A 14,922-nucleotide genomic window follows, 5' to 3' on the forward strand; every position below is an offset into this window, starting at 1 on the left:
CAATGAGGTCTGCCCAAGCACCCTTTGAGTACCAGGAGATTGAACAATGAGAAGTCACTGCCCCCCACCTTGGCATCCCAAAGGTGCAGACTGTGGAAGAAAACTCAACCTTGTCAAGTGATGCCCTCAAGTCCTGATCTTCAGCCCAAGGAAAAGAATGTTTAACCCTTTAAGGACAATGGGCGGTCCCTAAACCCATTGAAAACAATGCATTTTGAGCCCGTACATATACGGGGTTTGTCATTAAGGGGTTAAAAAGAGTCAAACACTTGACAAAAACATTGCGTAATTTCATAAAAAGAAAAGTGTATAGAAGTGCCCTGAATATCTCATATTCAACAAACCATCATTCATGTGTGCACTAAATAATTACCGGTGCATCTGTGTGAACCAACAAGCTGAAGACGCAGAACGAAATTCCCCCTTCCCAGCTCCCACTCTCATTACTCTCGCCAAGCCCCCCAGTGTCTGGGGATTTTTTTTAATCCTGATTCACTTAATAAAAAGATTCCTACAGGACGTCACTAGAGTGCCCCCCCCCGTTTACTCCGATTGTATGTGATCATATATATAACATACTCTCAGAGCAAAGAGACAGGCGGGACAATTAGTGGAGTCGCAGAACTTGACCGGCGCATGTACAGGGAAAAAGAAGATGGTGGCAGAGTGATGCACGGCGCATCACTCTGCCACCATCTTCTTTTTCCCTGTACATGCGCCGGTCAAGTTCTGCGACTCCACTAATTGTCCCGCCTGTCTCTTTGCTCTGAGAGTATGTTATATATATGATCACATACAATCGGAGTAAACGGGGGGGGGCGCTCTAGTGACGTCCTGTAGGAATCTTTTTATTAAGTGAATCAGGATTAAAAAAAAAAAAATTTCAATGCAGTTTTGATCATAATTTAGAAAAAATAAGGATCTTTTGGGCTTTTCCAGTCAACGTCTTTGAGAAATATCGTTCCTTCGGCTGGTGCGGATCCTGGAAAGCGTCTTGGTGGACGCCGTTAATGGATTTTCTCCATAAATCTAAACTCTTAAGGCTTCTCGAGAGCCGCGGCTCGGAAACCGCCGAGCGTTAACCTAACAGTCTGATTCTCTCTTAATTCAAATTTGATGAGATTTTTGTGTACCGTTAAACCAAAATCCGTAAACACAGCTGGAAACGGTATTATTCCGCTGCCAGGACCCGAGGCCGTGAAGTGGAAGGAACGCTTTATCACTGACAGAGGCTGACGATATTTGGGTGAAATCCAGACATAAAATCTTCAGTATTTAGTGAGGTTCTTGAATTTTTTTTCTTTTTTCTTTGTAAAGCTAAATAACTCGGAGATAATATTGATGGATATTGACATTATATCGCCAGCCGTAATAATTAAGGTTTGGTTATTGTTAAAGTCTTTGTAGGTTCTACTAATGACACCAAAAAGCTAATCTGATGACAGAAGCACCTTATGAGACGACGACGTTCCGTTTGGAATTCTGCTTCATGAAAACTCTCTGTAACACTTCTTGTGTCTCGCTGTACGGTGTACACGTTGGGTTTGTGCCGTTATCAATCTTTATTGCACTTAACAATTATTCCCTAACAAACAATTAAGTGACAACGAGCCATAGCTTTACGTTCTAGAAAAAATAAAAAGCACTAAAATCACAAGAACAAAGCTGTCTCGTTCCATGAAGCCGTCCCTCGCGGGAAGCCGTGACCTACGAGCGGCCGTGCTGTAAACTCAGGGTCGTGTAAGGTGACCACGGATGGCTCTGAGAGCCTCGGCTACCTGGACACCAGGGTGCTGAGTAACCGTCAGGTCACCTCTGGCGTCGATACTTTTCCTCACTCCTGGCAATAACTGCACTATAATTATATTATTATCGTTAGAATCGAAACTGTGTTTCCAGAGCCTTTTTTATGATGAGTATTAAGTGATTCCCCAAACACCTAAAGACGTCCCTCATCCTCCACCATAGTTGGTACACAGCTGGCGTGCACGATACCCAAGATCCTCCACTTGACTCCATCGGAATCTTGAGGTTGTATCGGTTCTTAATGTCCATTGTTTAACCGATTCCTTTCTCTGGTCCCGTGGTACAGGGGCAGGTAACTTTTATCTCATGGTCAGTCGGAAGGTCCCACATCCTGGAGCTGGAGAGAAGAAAGATGTCCGTCCTCCGCTAGGTGGTCAATCAACTTACTTCAGGGGTCATGATAGAAAATATGGCGCCATGTTAATTACTTCGGCTAAAGCGCCACCGCTATACACAGAGCTTTTGTATCTCGTTCCATGGAATTTGACTGCTTATAACCTTTATACCATATCCAGGAGATGACTGACCTGAAAGCCGGTCCTAACCGTCCACTAAAACCATCGCCTTCACACCAATGTTATTACTTATTTTTTAATAAAGGTTCTCTGATCCCCATCCATAAAACTTCATTGAAAGATAAAAGCGTTCTGAGGCCACCTGAGCCTCGGCCCGGAATTCCGATGACAACCGAACAATCGCAGAAGAAACCTTGTTGCTATTTCCACACAATTTTCTTTCCCCCGTTTCTCTTTGCTCTTTATGTTTTTCGTTCCGGACGACGGAGGGCTGATGATGAGAAACTTTGTATGGGCTGGAATAACATTAAAAAAACCTCAGCCTCTGATTGTCTTTCAGTGTTAATAAAGAGAACACAAGGTCAGGACCTGCTAGCGGAAAGACATCATTCCTGTGCTATTTTTCATTTTGACTAGAGGGTCAGAGACTGAGATGGAATGTAAGGAAGCTTTACTTTAGTGAGTGGGTGGTAGATAAGTGGAACAGCCTCCCAGCAGAGGTGGTAGAGGGTATTAAACATGCATGGGATAGACATACGGCTCCTGGATCTAAGATGAGACCAACGACTGATTAAGGTTTGAGCCGTTACAGCGGGAAAAATAGGTAGACTACATGGGCCGAATGGGGCCGATCCGCTAACAGATTCCATATTTCTATGTTTTCTCCCTTGGGAGTTACCAAGGAGGTTTCCATGACATCTACCGCAAAAAAAAAAAATCATTTTTCAACCTTCCGTCCAACTGCATTTACTTTCTATAGTCCACGGCATAATAAAAATACCGTAATGGAATATAGATTATTTTTGGTCTGTTTATATCTCAGACCAAACAACTATTTCTGATGGGTACTATGGATACATGTCTTTTAACATTTTAACAATCTAGTTGTGTTAATATTACTCAATTTGGAAATGAGACGGCGTGATATTGTCGCATGCTTGTTGCGCAATAAATAATAGAGTAATATTGGGGATATAATGTATTCACTAAGAATGTCCTGGATTTCCAGGGGAGGCCGGAATTCTCCGAAGTCGTGACCAATCTCGAGGCATGTCTCTGCAACATCGAGGTATCTAAATATAACCAGTTTTACCGTTTACTCAATATATACAAGACCACATGTCAGGGGGTGTGGTTAGAGGCGTGGCTGGGGGCGGGGAGTCAGATAAATACATATAATGTAGACAATTCATTATTTATACTAGATTAATTAGTTCCGTTATATGAATGAATGAATGAATGAATGAATGACATAAAACACATATTATCATATTTTATTGTCACTATAGCTTTTTATTCTTTCTTTTTTTTAAATTCTCACTTAATGTTTAATGGCGAGTGAAAGGAATGTGTCATTTCAAGATGTCCTTCTAGGTCCTACAGGAAGTATGTGATTTCCTGCTGGGTACAGGAAGTATGTGATGTCTGGCTGGGTACAGGAAGTGTGTGATGTCCTGCCGGGTACAGGAAGTATGTGATGTCCGGCTGGGTACAGGAAGTATGTGATGTCCGGCTGGGTACAGGAAGTATGTGATGCCCGGCTGGGTACAGGAAGTATGTGATGTCCGGCTGGGTACAGGAAGTATGTGATGTCTGGCTGGGCACAGGAAGTATGTGATGTCTGGCTGGGTACAGGAAGTATGTGATGTCCTGTGGTGTACAGGAAGTATGTGATGTCAGGCCGGGTACAGGAAGTATGTGATGTCCGGCTGGGTACAGGAAGTATGTGATGTCCGGCTGGGTACAGGAAGTATGTGATGTCCTGTGGTGTACAGGAAGTATGTGATGTCAGGCCGGGTACAGGAAGTATGTGATGTCCGGCTGGGTACAGGAAGTATGTGATGTCCGGCTGGGTACAGGAAGTATGTGATGTCCGGCTGGGTACAGGAAGTATGTGATGTCTGGCTGGGTACAGGAAGTATGCGATGTCTGGCTGGGTACAGGAAGTATGTGATGTCCGGCTGGGTACAGGAAGTATATGGCGTCCACACCTTGTGTGAGATGTTATGATGTATAACGGTTCTTGGTGCTAATCCTTTTTATGTCTTTCTCTCTCTTGTAGTTGATGTCTCCAGCCTCTAGTAATAGCAGTGGTTCTCTATCACCTTCAGCCTCCTCGGATTGCCTGGTGGGCCGCGGGGGGCCCGGTCGCAGTCATGTTGCCGCGCTGCGCACCCGATTTGAGCTAGAATATGCCTTAAACTCCAGGTCATACTCAGTTTGGTCACAGAGGTGAGTGGATGGCATGAAGCAAATGGCAAACTCCATAACACAAAAGATCACAAAATATCCCCACCTCTCGCAAAAAGAGGGACAGTGCCTGAAAATTAGAATTTCCCACAAAGACCGAGACTGTTGGGAGCTATGCCAACAAAGTGTAACTTTACTCTGACTCTGAATGTATGGGCATAGGATCTCTTTACCATTATCCCTGTTCAAACCTTGGGACTTATTTCACCCCGTTATCTATTACCGTAACCAAATGGGGAGTCATGAAATGACCGGCTTTTTATTGATAATCATTTTCTGCGCTCAATGCGAGACAAACCCGTCCGTTTTGTAATTCTCGGGAACGCTTATAATCGCCGTATATGTTTATTTAAAAGAGCTTTTAAAAAAAAAAATCATTTACCGCTCGGCTTCCCCGAAACCGCCAAAAACCTAAATAAATAAATATATAAATAAAACCGCCCGCAGCGGCCATCGGAGCGGAGTCTGTTTGTTATAAAAAACCAAAACACGGGGTTATTTGGAGGGAACGTCTCTGGGGTCGGACAATTTCCTGTGAAATTATCTGGTTATTAATTTCTACCTGCGGTGCTCGGAATGCTCACATAATCAATTATTCAGCGTTCGCTCCTGTTTATTCTCTCCACATAATTAAATCTGAAATTCCCCAGACGGCTCGTGTTTTGATCTTAAAAGAATGAATAAGTTTAGAATCCGGTCGTGACGAACGCCTCAGAAATATCAATTTTATTAAAAAAAAAACCGACCCGTCTTATTAAAACGGAATGAAGTGAGATCTGAGTCTAGAACCTCCAGCCCGGATCCCCCTCGGTCCCCCCCGGCCTGTCTATAACCCCGCGGCGTCTTTGCTTTACTGCTCTCCCCAGTGTTTTCATGCTGTCTCTCGGTATTAACCCCTAAAGTTCTCAGCGCTGCAATTATTCCCTTATTAGTCATCCGTTTCGCATTTTATTTGCCTCTCTGCTCCTTCGTCGCGCCGCCTCTTATTATTCAATCTTTTTTAAATCCATGTCTCTCTTTTATTGTCTTTCCTTGTTTGACTGTCTCTTCTTTTCATGTCTCTGCTGCTGTTTACACTTCCTTTTATCCTTATTTCTGTGTCTCTTGGTTTCTCTCTTTCTTTTTCTGTTTTTCTCTCTGTCCCTCTTTTCTCAATCCCCCTTTTTCCCCATCTTCCTTTCCCTTCACCTCTCCCCCTCTCTCTCTCTCTCTCTCTCTCTCTTTCTTTCTCTCTCTCTCTCTCTTTCTTTCTCTTTATCTTTCTCTCACCCCCTCTCTTTTTCTCTTTTCTCTCTCTCTCTCTGTTTCTCTCTCTCTCTCTCCCTCTCTTTCTCTCTCTCTCTCTCTCTCTCTCTCTCTGTGTTTCTCTTTCTTTCTCTCAATCTTTCTCTCCCTTTCACACTCTCTCCATCCTTCTCTCTCTTTCTTTCTTTCTCTCTCTCTCTCTCCCTCTCTTTCTCTCTCTCTCTCTCCCTCTCTTTCTCTCTCTCTCTCTCTCTCTCTGTGTTTCTCTTTCTTTCTCTCAATCTTACTCTTCCTTTCGCACTCTCTCCATCCTTCTCTCTCTCTCTCTCTCTCTCTCTCTTTTTGAAAAAGGCTACTAGGTGTAGCATAGTTACAAATGTTATTTATTTATTTCCTAGTAAATTTATATCACTTCCTATATTCAAAATGAAAAAGAAACAAAAAAAATAAAAGAATGAATCGATTAAAAACAATGCCATAAAAGGCGTCTTTAACCTAAAAAAACAAAACATTTTATCCAAGTAAAAGCCGGATCGGTCCAAACTCTTTCTGGATATTTAATGAGTTTCTTTTTTGCCCTTCAAAGTCGGTGAAATCAGGGTCAAACTTTTTTTTAAAACAACTAAGAAAAAATACATAAAGCCGCCACTATAAACAAGAAACATTGAATCGGGAATCTCTCATAAATCCCTCTCTTATAATAAGTGAACAAGAAGCAGGAGGTTCTTTTTTTTGTTAGTCTAGCAGATTATGCAAATCACGTGACTTTTGATTTCAGCAAAATCTAAAACAGAAACTCGCTCCTGAATGTCGTGACGAGAAGATATTTGATGTATAATAATCTTAAATAATATTTTACCCCGGCTCGCTGGAACTCACTGCAGAGATATTTGCATGGTAATACAATCAATGGGACCAAAACACCTTACTTTGCTTTCATTGCTTTCCTTTTTAAAATAAATCATTAAAAATAACTCTACTGAATTTTTTTACTCGTATTTTTAAGGTTTTAAAAAAATGGATGAGGCACACAAAGTTCTAACGTGTTTTTCATCAGGGTACAAAACTTATTCTGCCGTTTTGGGGCTGCCAAGGTTATAACTATTATGCTGCCAGGTTCTGGAGAGACAAGCTCAAGCTCCAATGGGTAGTCGGGAGGAATGGTAAAGGTTTTAGAATGATGTCACCTGTATTCAAGCAGGGATCTGAGCTGTGATCATCTGGCACAGCCTATTATATTATGATTATTATTATTATTATACATTATTAGTAGTAGTGTTAGCATTACTGATAGTAGTAGTATTAGTATCATTGTTTGTAGTAGTAGTAGTATTAAATTGATATTATATATCATTATTATACATTATTAGAAGTACTAGTAGTAGTATCATTATTATTAGTAGTAGCAGTAGTAGTAGTATTATACATTATTAGTAGTACCATTAGAAGTAATAGTAGTACCATTAGTAGTAGTATTAGTATTATTATATTGATATTATTATTAGTAGTAGTAGTATATTGATATTATATACTATTATTATTATTATGCATTATTGATATTATTATTATACATTAGTAGTAGTAGTAATAGTAGTAGTATTATATTGATATATACCGGTATTATTATTAGTAGTAGTAGTATTATATTATTATGCATTATTGATATTATTAGTAGTAGTAGTAGTAGTAGTATATTGATAGTATATTGCCTTTAGCTCCCAAGTGATATATATGTATTATGATTATTAGTAGTAGTATTATATTATTATTATGATTATTATTATACATTGATTATATTATTATTATACATTAGTAGTAGTAGTAGCATATTGATATTATATATATTAGTAGTAGTAGTAGTAGTATATTGATATTATATATATTATTATTAGTAGTAGTATAGTGATATTATATATATTAATATTATGATTATTAGTATTATATTACTATGCATTATTGATATTATTATACATTATTATTAGTAGTAGTAGTAGTATATTGATATTACATATGATTATTATTATGATTATTATTATACATTGATTATATTATTATTATACATTAGTAGTAGTAGTAGTAGTAGTAGCATATTGATATTATATATATATACCGTATTTGCTCGATTATAAGACGACCCTGATTATAAGACGACCCCCCAAAATCTGAATATTAACTTAGGAAAAAAAGAAAAAGCCTGAATATAAGACGACCCTAAAGGAAAAAAGTTTTACCAGTAAATGTTAATTCATGTAAACTATTTTTTTTAATAAAAGCTATGATTGAGAAAAATATTTTTTTTTTGTTTTTATTTCTTGTATTTTCCAACCTGTCCCCCAGTTACGCACATCTGCCCCCAGGCTTGCCACACCAATATGGCACTGTGGTCCATGATATGCCTTTTAACCCTCTATATGCCACTGTGCCCCATGGTATGCCTTTTGACCCCCTATGTGCCACTCTGCCTCCAGAAATGCCTTATACCCCTATATCCCATTCTGGCATTTAGGGGGTTAAAATGCATATTATGGGGCAGAGTGGCATATAGGGAGGTATAAGGCATTCCAGGAGGCAGAGTGGCATTAAGGGAGTTAAAAGGCATTATATAGAGCACTCTGCCTCCAGAAATGCCTTATACCCCTATATGCCACTCTGGCATTTAGGGGGTTAAAAGGCATATTATGGGGCAGAGTGGCATATAGGGAGGTATAAGGCATTTCAGGAGGCAGAGTGCTCTATTAAATGCCCCCTTAACGCCACTCTGCCTCCTGAAATGCATTATACCTCCCTATATGCCACTCTGCCCCATAATATGCCTTTTAACCCCCTAAGTGCCAGAGTGGCATATAGGGGTGTAAGGCATTCCAGAAATGCCCTACACACACACACACACACACACACACTTACTTACTTACTTACCGGTGCTTCCAATTTCCTGCTGTATTGCCGGGGCAGCGGGTTGACGTCTCATTCCGCGGCAGCCGGAAGGAGGTGGAGTTGGCAGCGGGGGTTTGTATGCGTCCGTCGCAAATACCTTCCCCGGCTGTCAGAGATCAGGAACTCTTGAACTCTGATCTCTGACAGTCGGGGAAGGTATTTGCGACGGACGCATACAAACCCCCGCTGCCAACTCCACCTCCGGAAGCACCGGTAAGTGTGTGTGTGTGTGGGGGGGGGGGGGGGGGGCGGGGGCGACGACAGGAGGATCCAGGTCCCCTGCAGCGGTGCGGGGGATCTGGATCTTAGTCTCCTAATCAGACCTCTATTTGAGGTCTGATTAGAAGACGACCCCGATTATAAGACGAGGGGTATTTTTCAGAGCATTTGCTCTGAAAAAAACCTCGTCTTATAATCGAGCAAATACGGTATATATATATATATATTAGTAGTAGTAGTAGTAACATATTGATATTATATATATTAGTAGTAGTAGTAGTAGTAGCATATTGATATTATATATATTAGTAGTAGTAGTATAGTTATATTATATATATTAATATTATGATTATTATTATATTACTTTGCATTATTGATATTATTATACATTAGTAGTAGTAGTAGTATATTGATATTATATATATTATTATTAGTAGTAGTATAGTTATATTATATATATTAATACCGTATTGGCTCGAATATAGGCCGCACTTTTTTCCCCCACTTTAAGTTTTTAAAGTGGGGGTGCGGCCTATATTCGGGGTCTAGCGCCCGACGCCCGGGACATGCAGTCCCGGGCGCCGGGCAGGCAGCGGGGTTAAGATACAGATCCCCCGCAGCGGTGCAGGGGACCTGCATCCTTCTCCCCGATACGCTCAGACAGCCTCCCGTGCCAGCACTTCCCACGGGGGGGGGGTGCCGGCACGGGAGGTTATCTAAGCGTTTTACCTCTGCCCACCCCCGACTTACCGGAGCAGACTCCCGGGTGTCTTGCGGGGCCGGCGGGAGACATTTACGCAATACGCAAATGCAACTTCCGGTAACGGTACCGGAAGTTGCATACGCGTATTGCGTAGATGTCCCTCGCCGGCCCCGCAAGACACCCGGGAGTCTGCTCCGGTAAGTCGAGGAGGGGGGGCAGAGGAGGACAGCGGCAGCGTATCGCGGGGAGGGAGGACAGCGGCAGCGTATCGCGGGGAGGGAGGGCAGCGGATCGCGGGGAGGGAGGGCAGCGGATCTCGGGGAGGGAGGGCAGCGGATCTCGGGGAGGGAGGGAGGGCAGCGGATCTCGGGGAGGGAGCGCAGCGGATCGCGGGGAGGGAGGACAGCGGCAGCGTATCGCGGGGAGGGAGGACAGTGGTAGCATATCTCGGGGGGGAGGACAGTGGCAGCATGTTTTTTTTGGTGCTTTTTTAAAGAAAAAAAACTTTTTCTTTAAAAAAGCACCAAACTTTTAGGGTGCGGCCTATATACGGGGGCGGCCTATATCCGAGCCAATACGGTATTATGATTATTATTATATTACAATGCATTATTGATATTATTATACATTAGTAGTAGTAGTAGTAGTATAGTGATATTATATACATTAGTAGTAGTAGTAGTAGTAATATATTGATATTACATATGATTATTATTATTATGATTATTATTATGCAGTACATTGTGATGCTCGCTGTGATATTGTGTTACCGCGTGACATTAATATACGATATGTTGCAGACGGTAAAATTTGGTCTCCTACAATTTCAAATACTATGTTTATTAAAGCGTTTTTATTATTGAAATGAATATTGACGCCGCGGCTGATGCCGTTTCATCCCACAAGGTCACCGTCCGCATTATCGGCAGGCGCAGGCAGAGCAGGAGCCGCATTAGCCCAATGGGCACATCAGGTTTTATGGAGCATTTAAACTCAATAGCCCTTGGTGTCTCCCAACAAAGAGCATCAAATTCTCTGAATGGACCCGGAATACATTTCTGTCGCCGCTCGGTATTTTCTAACAAAATCAACTTTCCAATGTTTTTTTTTCTTATGCTTTTGACATTGAGAAAACATTACTTTGGGGAAGAAGTTACAATAACCACCGAAGCGTCGCCTGCCTTGATTTTTCAATCTTTTCGTGAAACGCGAGGCTGCGCTTATCCTAAAGAGCATTAAAATTCTCTAAAAAAACTTGAAAAAATATATATATATGGGTCACTTCTCCAAATCTAATCATTGCAGCCCGGAAATCCAGACAATCATTTTATATAAGAGTTGAATATTTTTCCAACGTCGTTATGCATTATGAAGGGCTGAGCCTTGGGAGCTAAAGGCATAGATTAAATATGAAAACAGTGGTGGGTAAGTGGAACGGCTTCCCAGTAGTGGTAGAGGGTAATACACAGTAAGAAACATAGAAACCTAGAACCTGCCGGCAGATCGGCCCCATTCGGCCCCCGTCTAGTCTGCCTGTTTCTCCTGCTGTAAAGACTCAAACCTTAATCAGTCGTTGGTCTCGTCTTAGATTCAGGAGCCGTATGTCTACCCCATGCATGTTTAATACCCTCACTGTATTACCCTCTACCACTTCTGCTGGGAGGCTGTTCCACTTATCCGCCTGGGCTCTCGGGGCGTCACAATTTCATATACCCCCCCGGCACTCGAGAGGCTTGAGTGAGATTGAAATAAATCTTCGTCTTACCTGCAAACTACCCCGGAGAAAACATCCAGCACCGCCGGCCGTCCTACCACCACCAGGAAGAAGACCTCGAACGCCATCGCCGATAAAATATTCACGCAGCCCGGACAACAGGCAGCGGCGTAGAATGACTGCTACATATTTAATGGGGGCTTTGTGCTGATAGCAACGTACAAGCAATGTGTTTCTTTGAATACGGGCTATAGAAGCTAATGATACCTTTTACCGGCCTGCGCTCATACGCGAGATCACACAAGACCTCAGAAGTCTCCCAATAACTCTATGAACCTCGTGGTGTAATAGTTCTGCGGGCCAAGCATTTCATTCTCCGCAGGAATATTTTACCTCCTCCAAACATTTTATTTCCCGAATTCTGTATGTTTTTTTCCACTTTTATGTCTTCAGTCTGTAGCCCAGGAGACGTTATCATCACAACGTCCTCGTTCTGGACTCGCCGGTCATCGCCGGAGGCCCCGCTTCACGTTTCAGTGACATGTCGCGCAAATTTGGGGACAAAGACATTGGAAACATTGTCTCAAATATCACTGACAACGAAAAGAGAGATTTTTATTAATTTTTTTTTACTGATATTTTAAATTTACGATGAACTTGACTTTATTATTCCTGGCGTTCCGGGGCATAGAAATAATAATAAAAATAATGTTTTTTTTAATATCTTGTAGCTCCGATCAAACTTCGGCACACGGTCTGTCTTTAGAAGAAATGAAGAAATCTTTCCAGTACCCTCCAATCGACAAAAACGGTACGTTGCGGACAAAATGGGCCAAAATAACGGGGAATCGGCTTTCGTATCCATAATTTCAATACAGAAAAAGTCATTTTTTTTAAAGAGCATTAAAGATTAAAAAAAACTCTTGCTACATAGAAATAAAGTTCCCTTTCGAGGATAAAAGTAATTACATTTTTTAATATATTTTTTATTTCTACATTGTTATCAGTTCAGTTTGTGGGGTGGGTAAAAAAAATATATATTTTTAGATTTAAATATATTAAAATCTTATAGAAATTCCAATATGTGGAAAAAAATAAGAAGGGCCTCCTCACCCCAGTGACTTACAAAGGGTTAAATGTAAACAATGGGTCCTATTGATCACGATTAGTAAATGAGCGGAATGTCCTCTGTCTTAGTTGAAGGTCGCAAGTTAATGAAAGCATAAATATTAGAATTATGATAGATAAAATATGCCGGCTCGGCGGTTCCTGCGGATGTTCCTGCCGGATTCTCCCAGCCTCTCGCGCTTCGCGATTGATATTCTTTCTGGACAGGCAGTCCTGCGGCGTTTGCAGTCATCGGAAACCAATGACATTGATCAGAGGAGTCAGATACTTGTCTTTTACCCCACTTTAGGCAAAACCGTCTCGTCTGTATCTGGATCGATACAAACGCTAAAAAAGTTAATGGGGCTCTGTCTTCTAAACGATTCCATCTTCGTAACGAGTTAAAGAGCCAATAAACTCCAGTGATCTCCTATCGATGCGGAGCTTTGGCTTCTGAAGGACACTTAATTCGAGTGACTCCAGATCAATAGAAGGGATCGAATTCTCTTTATTGATCGTAGTAACGAGGGGTGAGCGGCTGTCTACACCTGATGAGTGTCTGGAAGCAGGCGAGACAGTCCCGGCCACCCAGCGCAAACAGCTTGTAACGTCTAAGTTATCCACTGCTTTCGTGAACTTTGGTGACTTCCAGCAATAGAGATGAAGTCTACCCGTTGGGGGCGCAGTCGGCCGGCAGTAATGTTTGGGGATTTGGATATTTGCACCCACGGCTTTGCTGATGGATTCCAAATGATTCACAGAATTAACCCATCGGCCGCTGCTGCAGAGATCCCCGGCGCCCTCACAGATAGAGCCCCAGAAACAAAATACAGAAACAAAGTTTCAAGGCTTTTAATCCCAATGCCCATATCCATCGTATCGAGGAATCTCCCACGGTGCGGCTAGAATGTGCCGACAGCTTGTAGTTAGTTTGGACATTATTTTTCAGGCTGCCGCATAGAAACCCAGAACCTGCCGGCAGATCGGCCCCCATCTAGTCATATAGCCGTATATCTATCCCATGCATGTTAAAATCCGCTCAATGTATTAGCCTCTACCACTTCTGCTTGGAGGCTGTTTAGCTTATCTACTACCCTCTTGGGTAAAACTTCCTTCCATTCTATCTCAGTCTCTGATCCTCTAGTGCTAGATTCAGGTCTCTTGTTGTAACTTTTCTCCTCCTTTGTTAAATCCCTTTATCATTTAAATGTTTCCATCATACACCCCACTCTCTCCTCCTCTCTCTCCCTCCTCCTCTCTCTCTTTCTCTCTCTCTCTCTCTCCCCCCCTCTCTTTATTATAGTTTGCGGGCCCCTCACATCAGTTCATTCCCCCCCCTCTCTGTATTTTACAGGTTACGTGTCCGATCCCATGAGCTCGATGCGGTTTCATTCTTGCTGTCAGAGCAGCAGCTTCGAAGACGGTAACTGACAGACGGATCAGCAGCAGCGATCGGTTCACGGGGTGTCACTGGGCATCACGGGGCGTCACGGTGCGGCCGGACGATCCGGGGACTCGGCGGAAAGCCGTTAAACAAGATCTTCTCATAACTTTATTAAAATCTCATAATGTGGAATTTCAAAAATAAATATTTTTCACTTTTTTTGCAAATGGAATCAATAAATGAATATTTCCTGCGATTCTCTCTTTTTCTTTGTCTGTTGGTCTTATGTGGTTTTGCGTATACACCTGGAGACCATCATTGTTGTCAGTCATGTGACTGAGCTGATGCTTTATGGCGATGCTAATGAAGTCCATTCCTCCATAGAGTTTAATTAGTGAAAATGTGCGACTTGGTGATTAAGACTGAGCCATTCTATTGCTCCCCACAGGCAATAGCGATATTATATATAATATTAATAGCGATATATTTTTGAAAAAATATTTTTAATCTGATGCTAGGAATTAAAAATAGACGGGAGATCCCCTTTAAAGTCTATAACACTATCGCCGTGACTAACTTTCCGAATTTTGCTACATTTTGTATATAGTCTGTTTATTATTCCATAAACCTCATTAATAGAATCCGCTTTATCACAGATAACAGAACGAAACAATCTAAAACACGACAAATACAGGAAAACGTCGAGTGATTTCTTTATCAAAACAAAAAAAAAAAATCAGACAACAAAATGATAAAGGATCCGACAAAGCCGCGCCGCGTATTCGCTCCGTTAGTAAAAATAATTAAACAACCAGAAAAGGGCAAATTCTAAAAAAAAAAAAAAAGGACACAAAAAACAAGTTTTCGCGTCTAAACTCTGGCGACAGCCTTTGTGACGTTTGAAGCTCAGATCACAACGTAGCCGTTTCATTAATTTCTGTATCATTTTTTGAAGAACAATGCATGAAATCGCCGCGGAACGGTGATTTGCGTGATTTCCAAAAAACAGATGTGATTTCTTGAGATTTGTACCGAACGCCACAAT

At 41.7% G+C, this 14,922-nt stretch overlaps 1 protein-coding gene across 1 annotated transcript in view; it reads left to right on the top strand.

Annotated features, from left to right (window-relative positions):
* Window positions 1-14,103, top strand: part of TNNI3K (TNNI3 interacting kinase) — a 49,490-nt gene extending 35,387 nt beyond the window's left edge. Inside the window, exons 22-25 of the mRNA XM_053469725.1 lie at window positions 3,331-3,390; window positions 4,384-4,553; window positions 12,118-12,197; window positions 13,848-14,103. Of these exons, the coding sequence (XP_053325700.1) occupies window positions 3,331-3,390; window positions 4,384-4,553; window positions 12,118-12,197; window positions 13,848-13,924 (387 nt within the window). The 3' untranslated portion in view covers window positions 13,925-14,103. The remainder of the gene's footprint in view (window positions 1-3,330; window positions 3,391-4,383; window positions 4,554-12,117; window positions 12,198-13,847) is intronic.
* Window positions 14,104-14,922: the final 819 nt, after the last annotated feature.

This window comes from Spea bombifrons, chromosome 6 (genome assembly GCF_027358695.1).
Source record: "Spea bombifrons isolate aSpeBom1 chromosome 6, aSpeBom1.2.pri, whole genome shotgun sequence".
Taxonomy (NCBI): Eukaryota; Metazoa; Chordata; class Amphibia; order Anura; family Pelobatidae; genus Spea; species Spea bombifrons.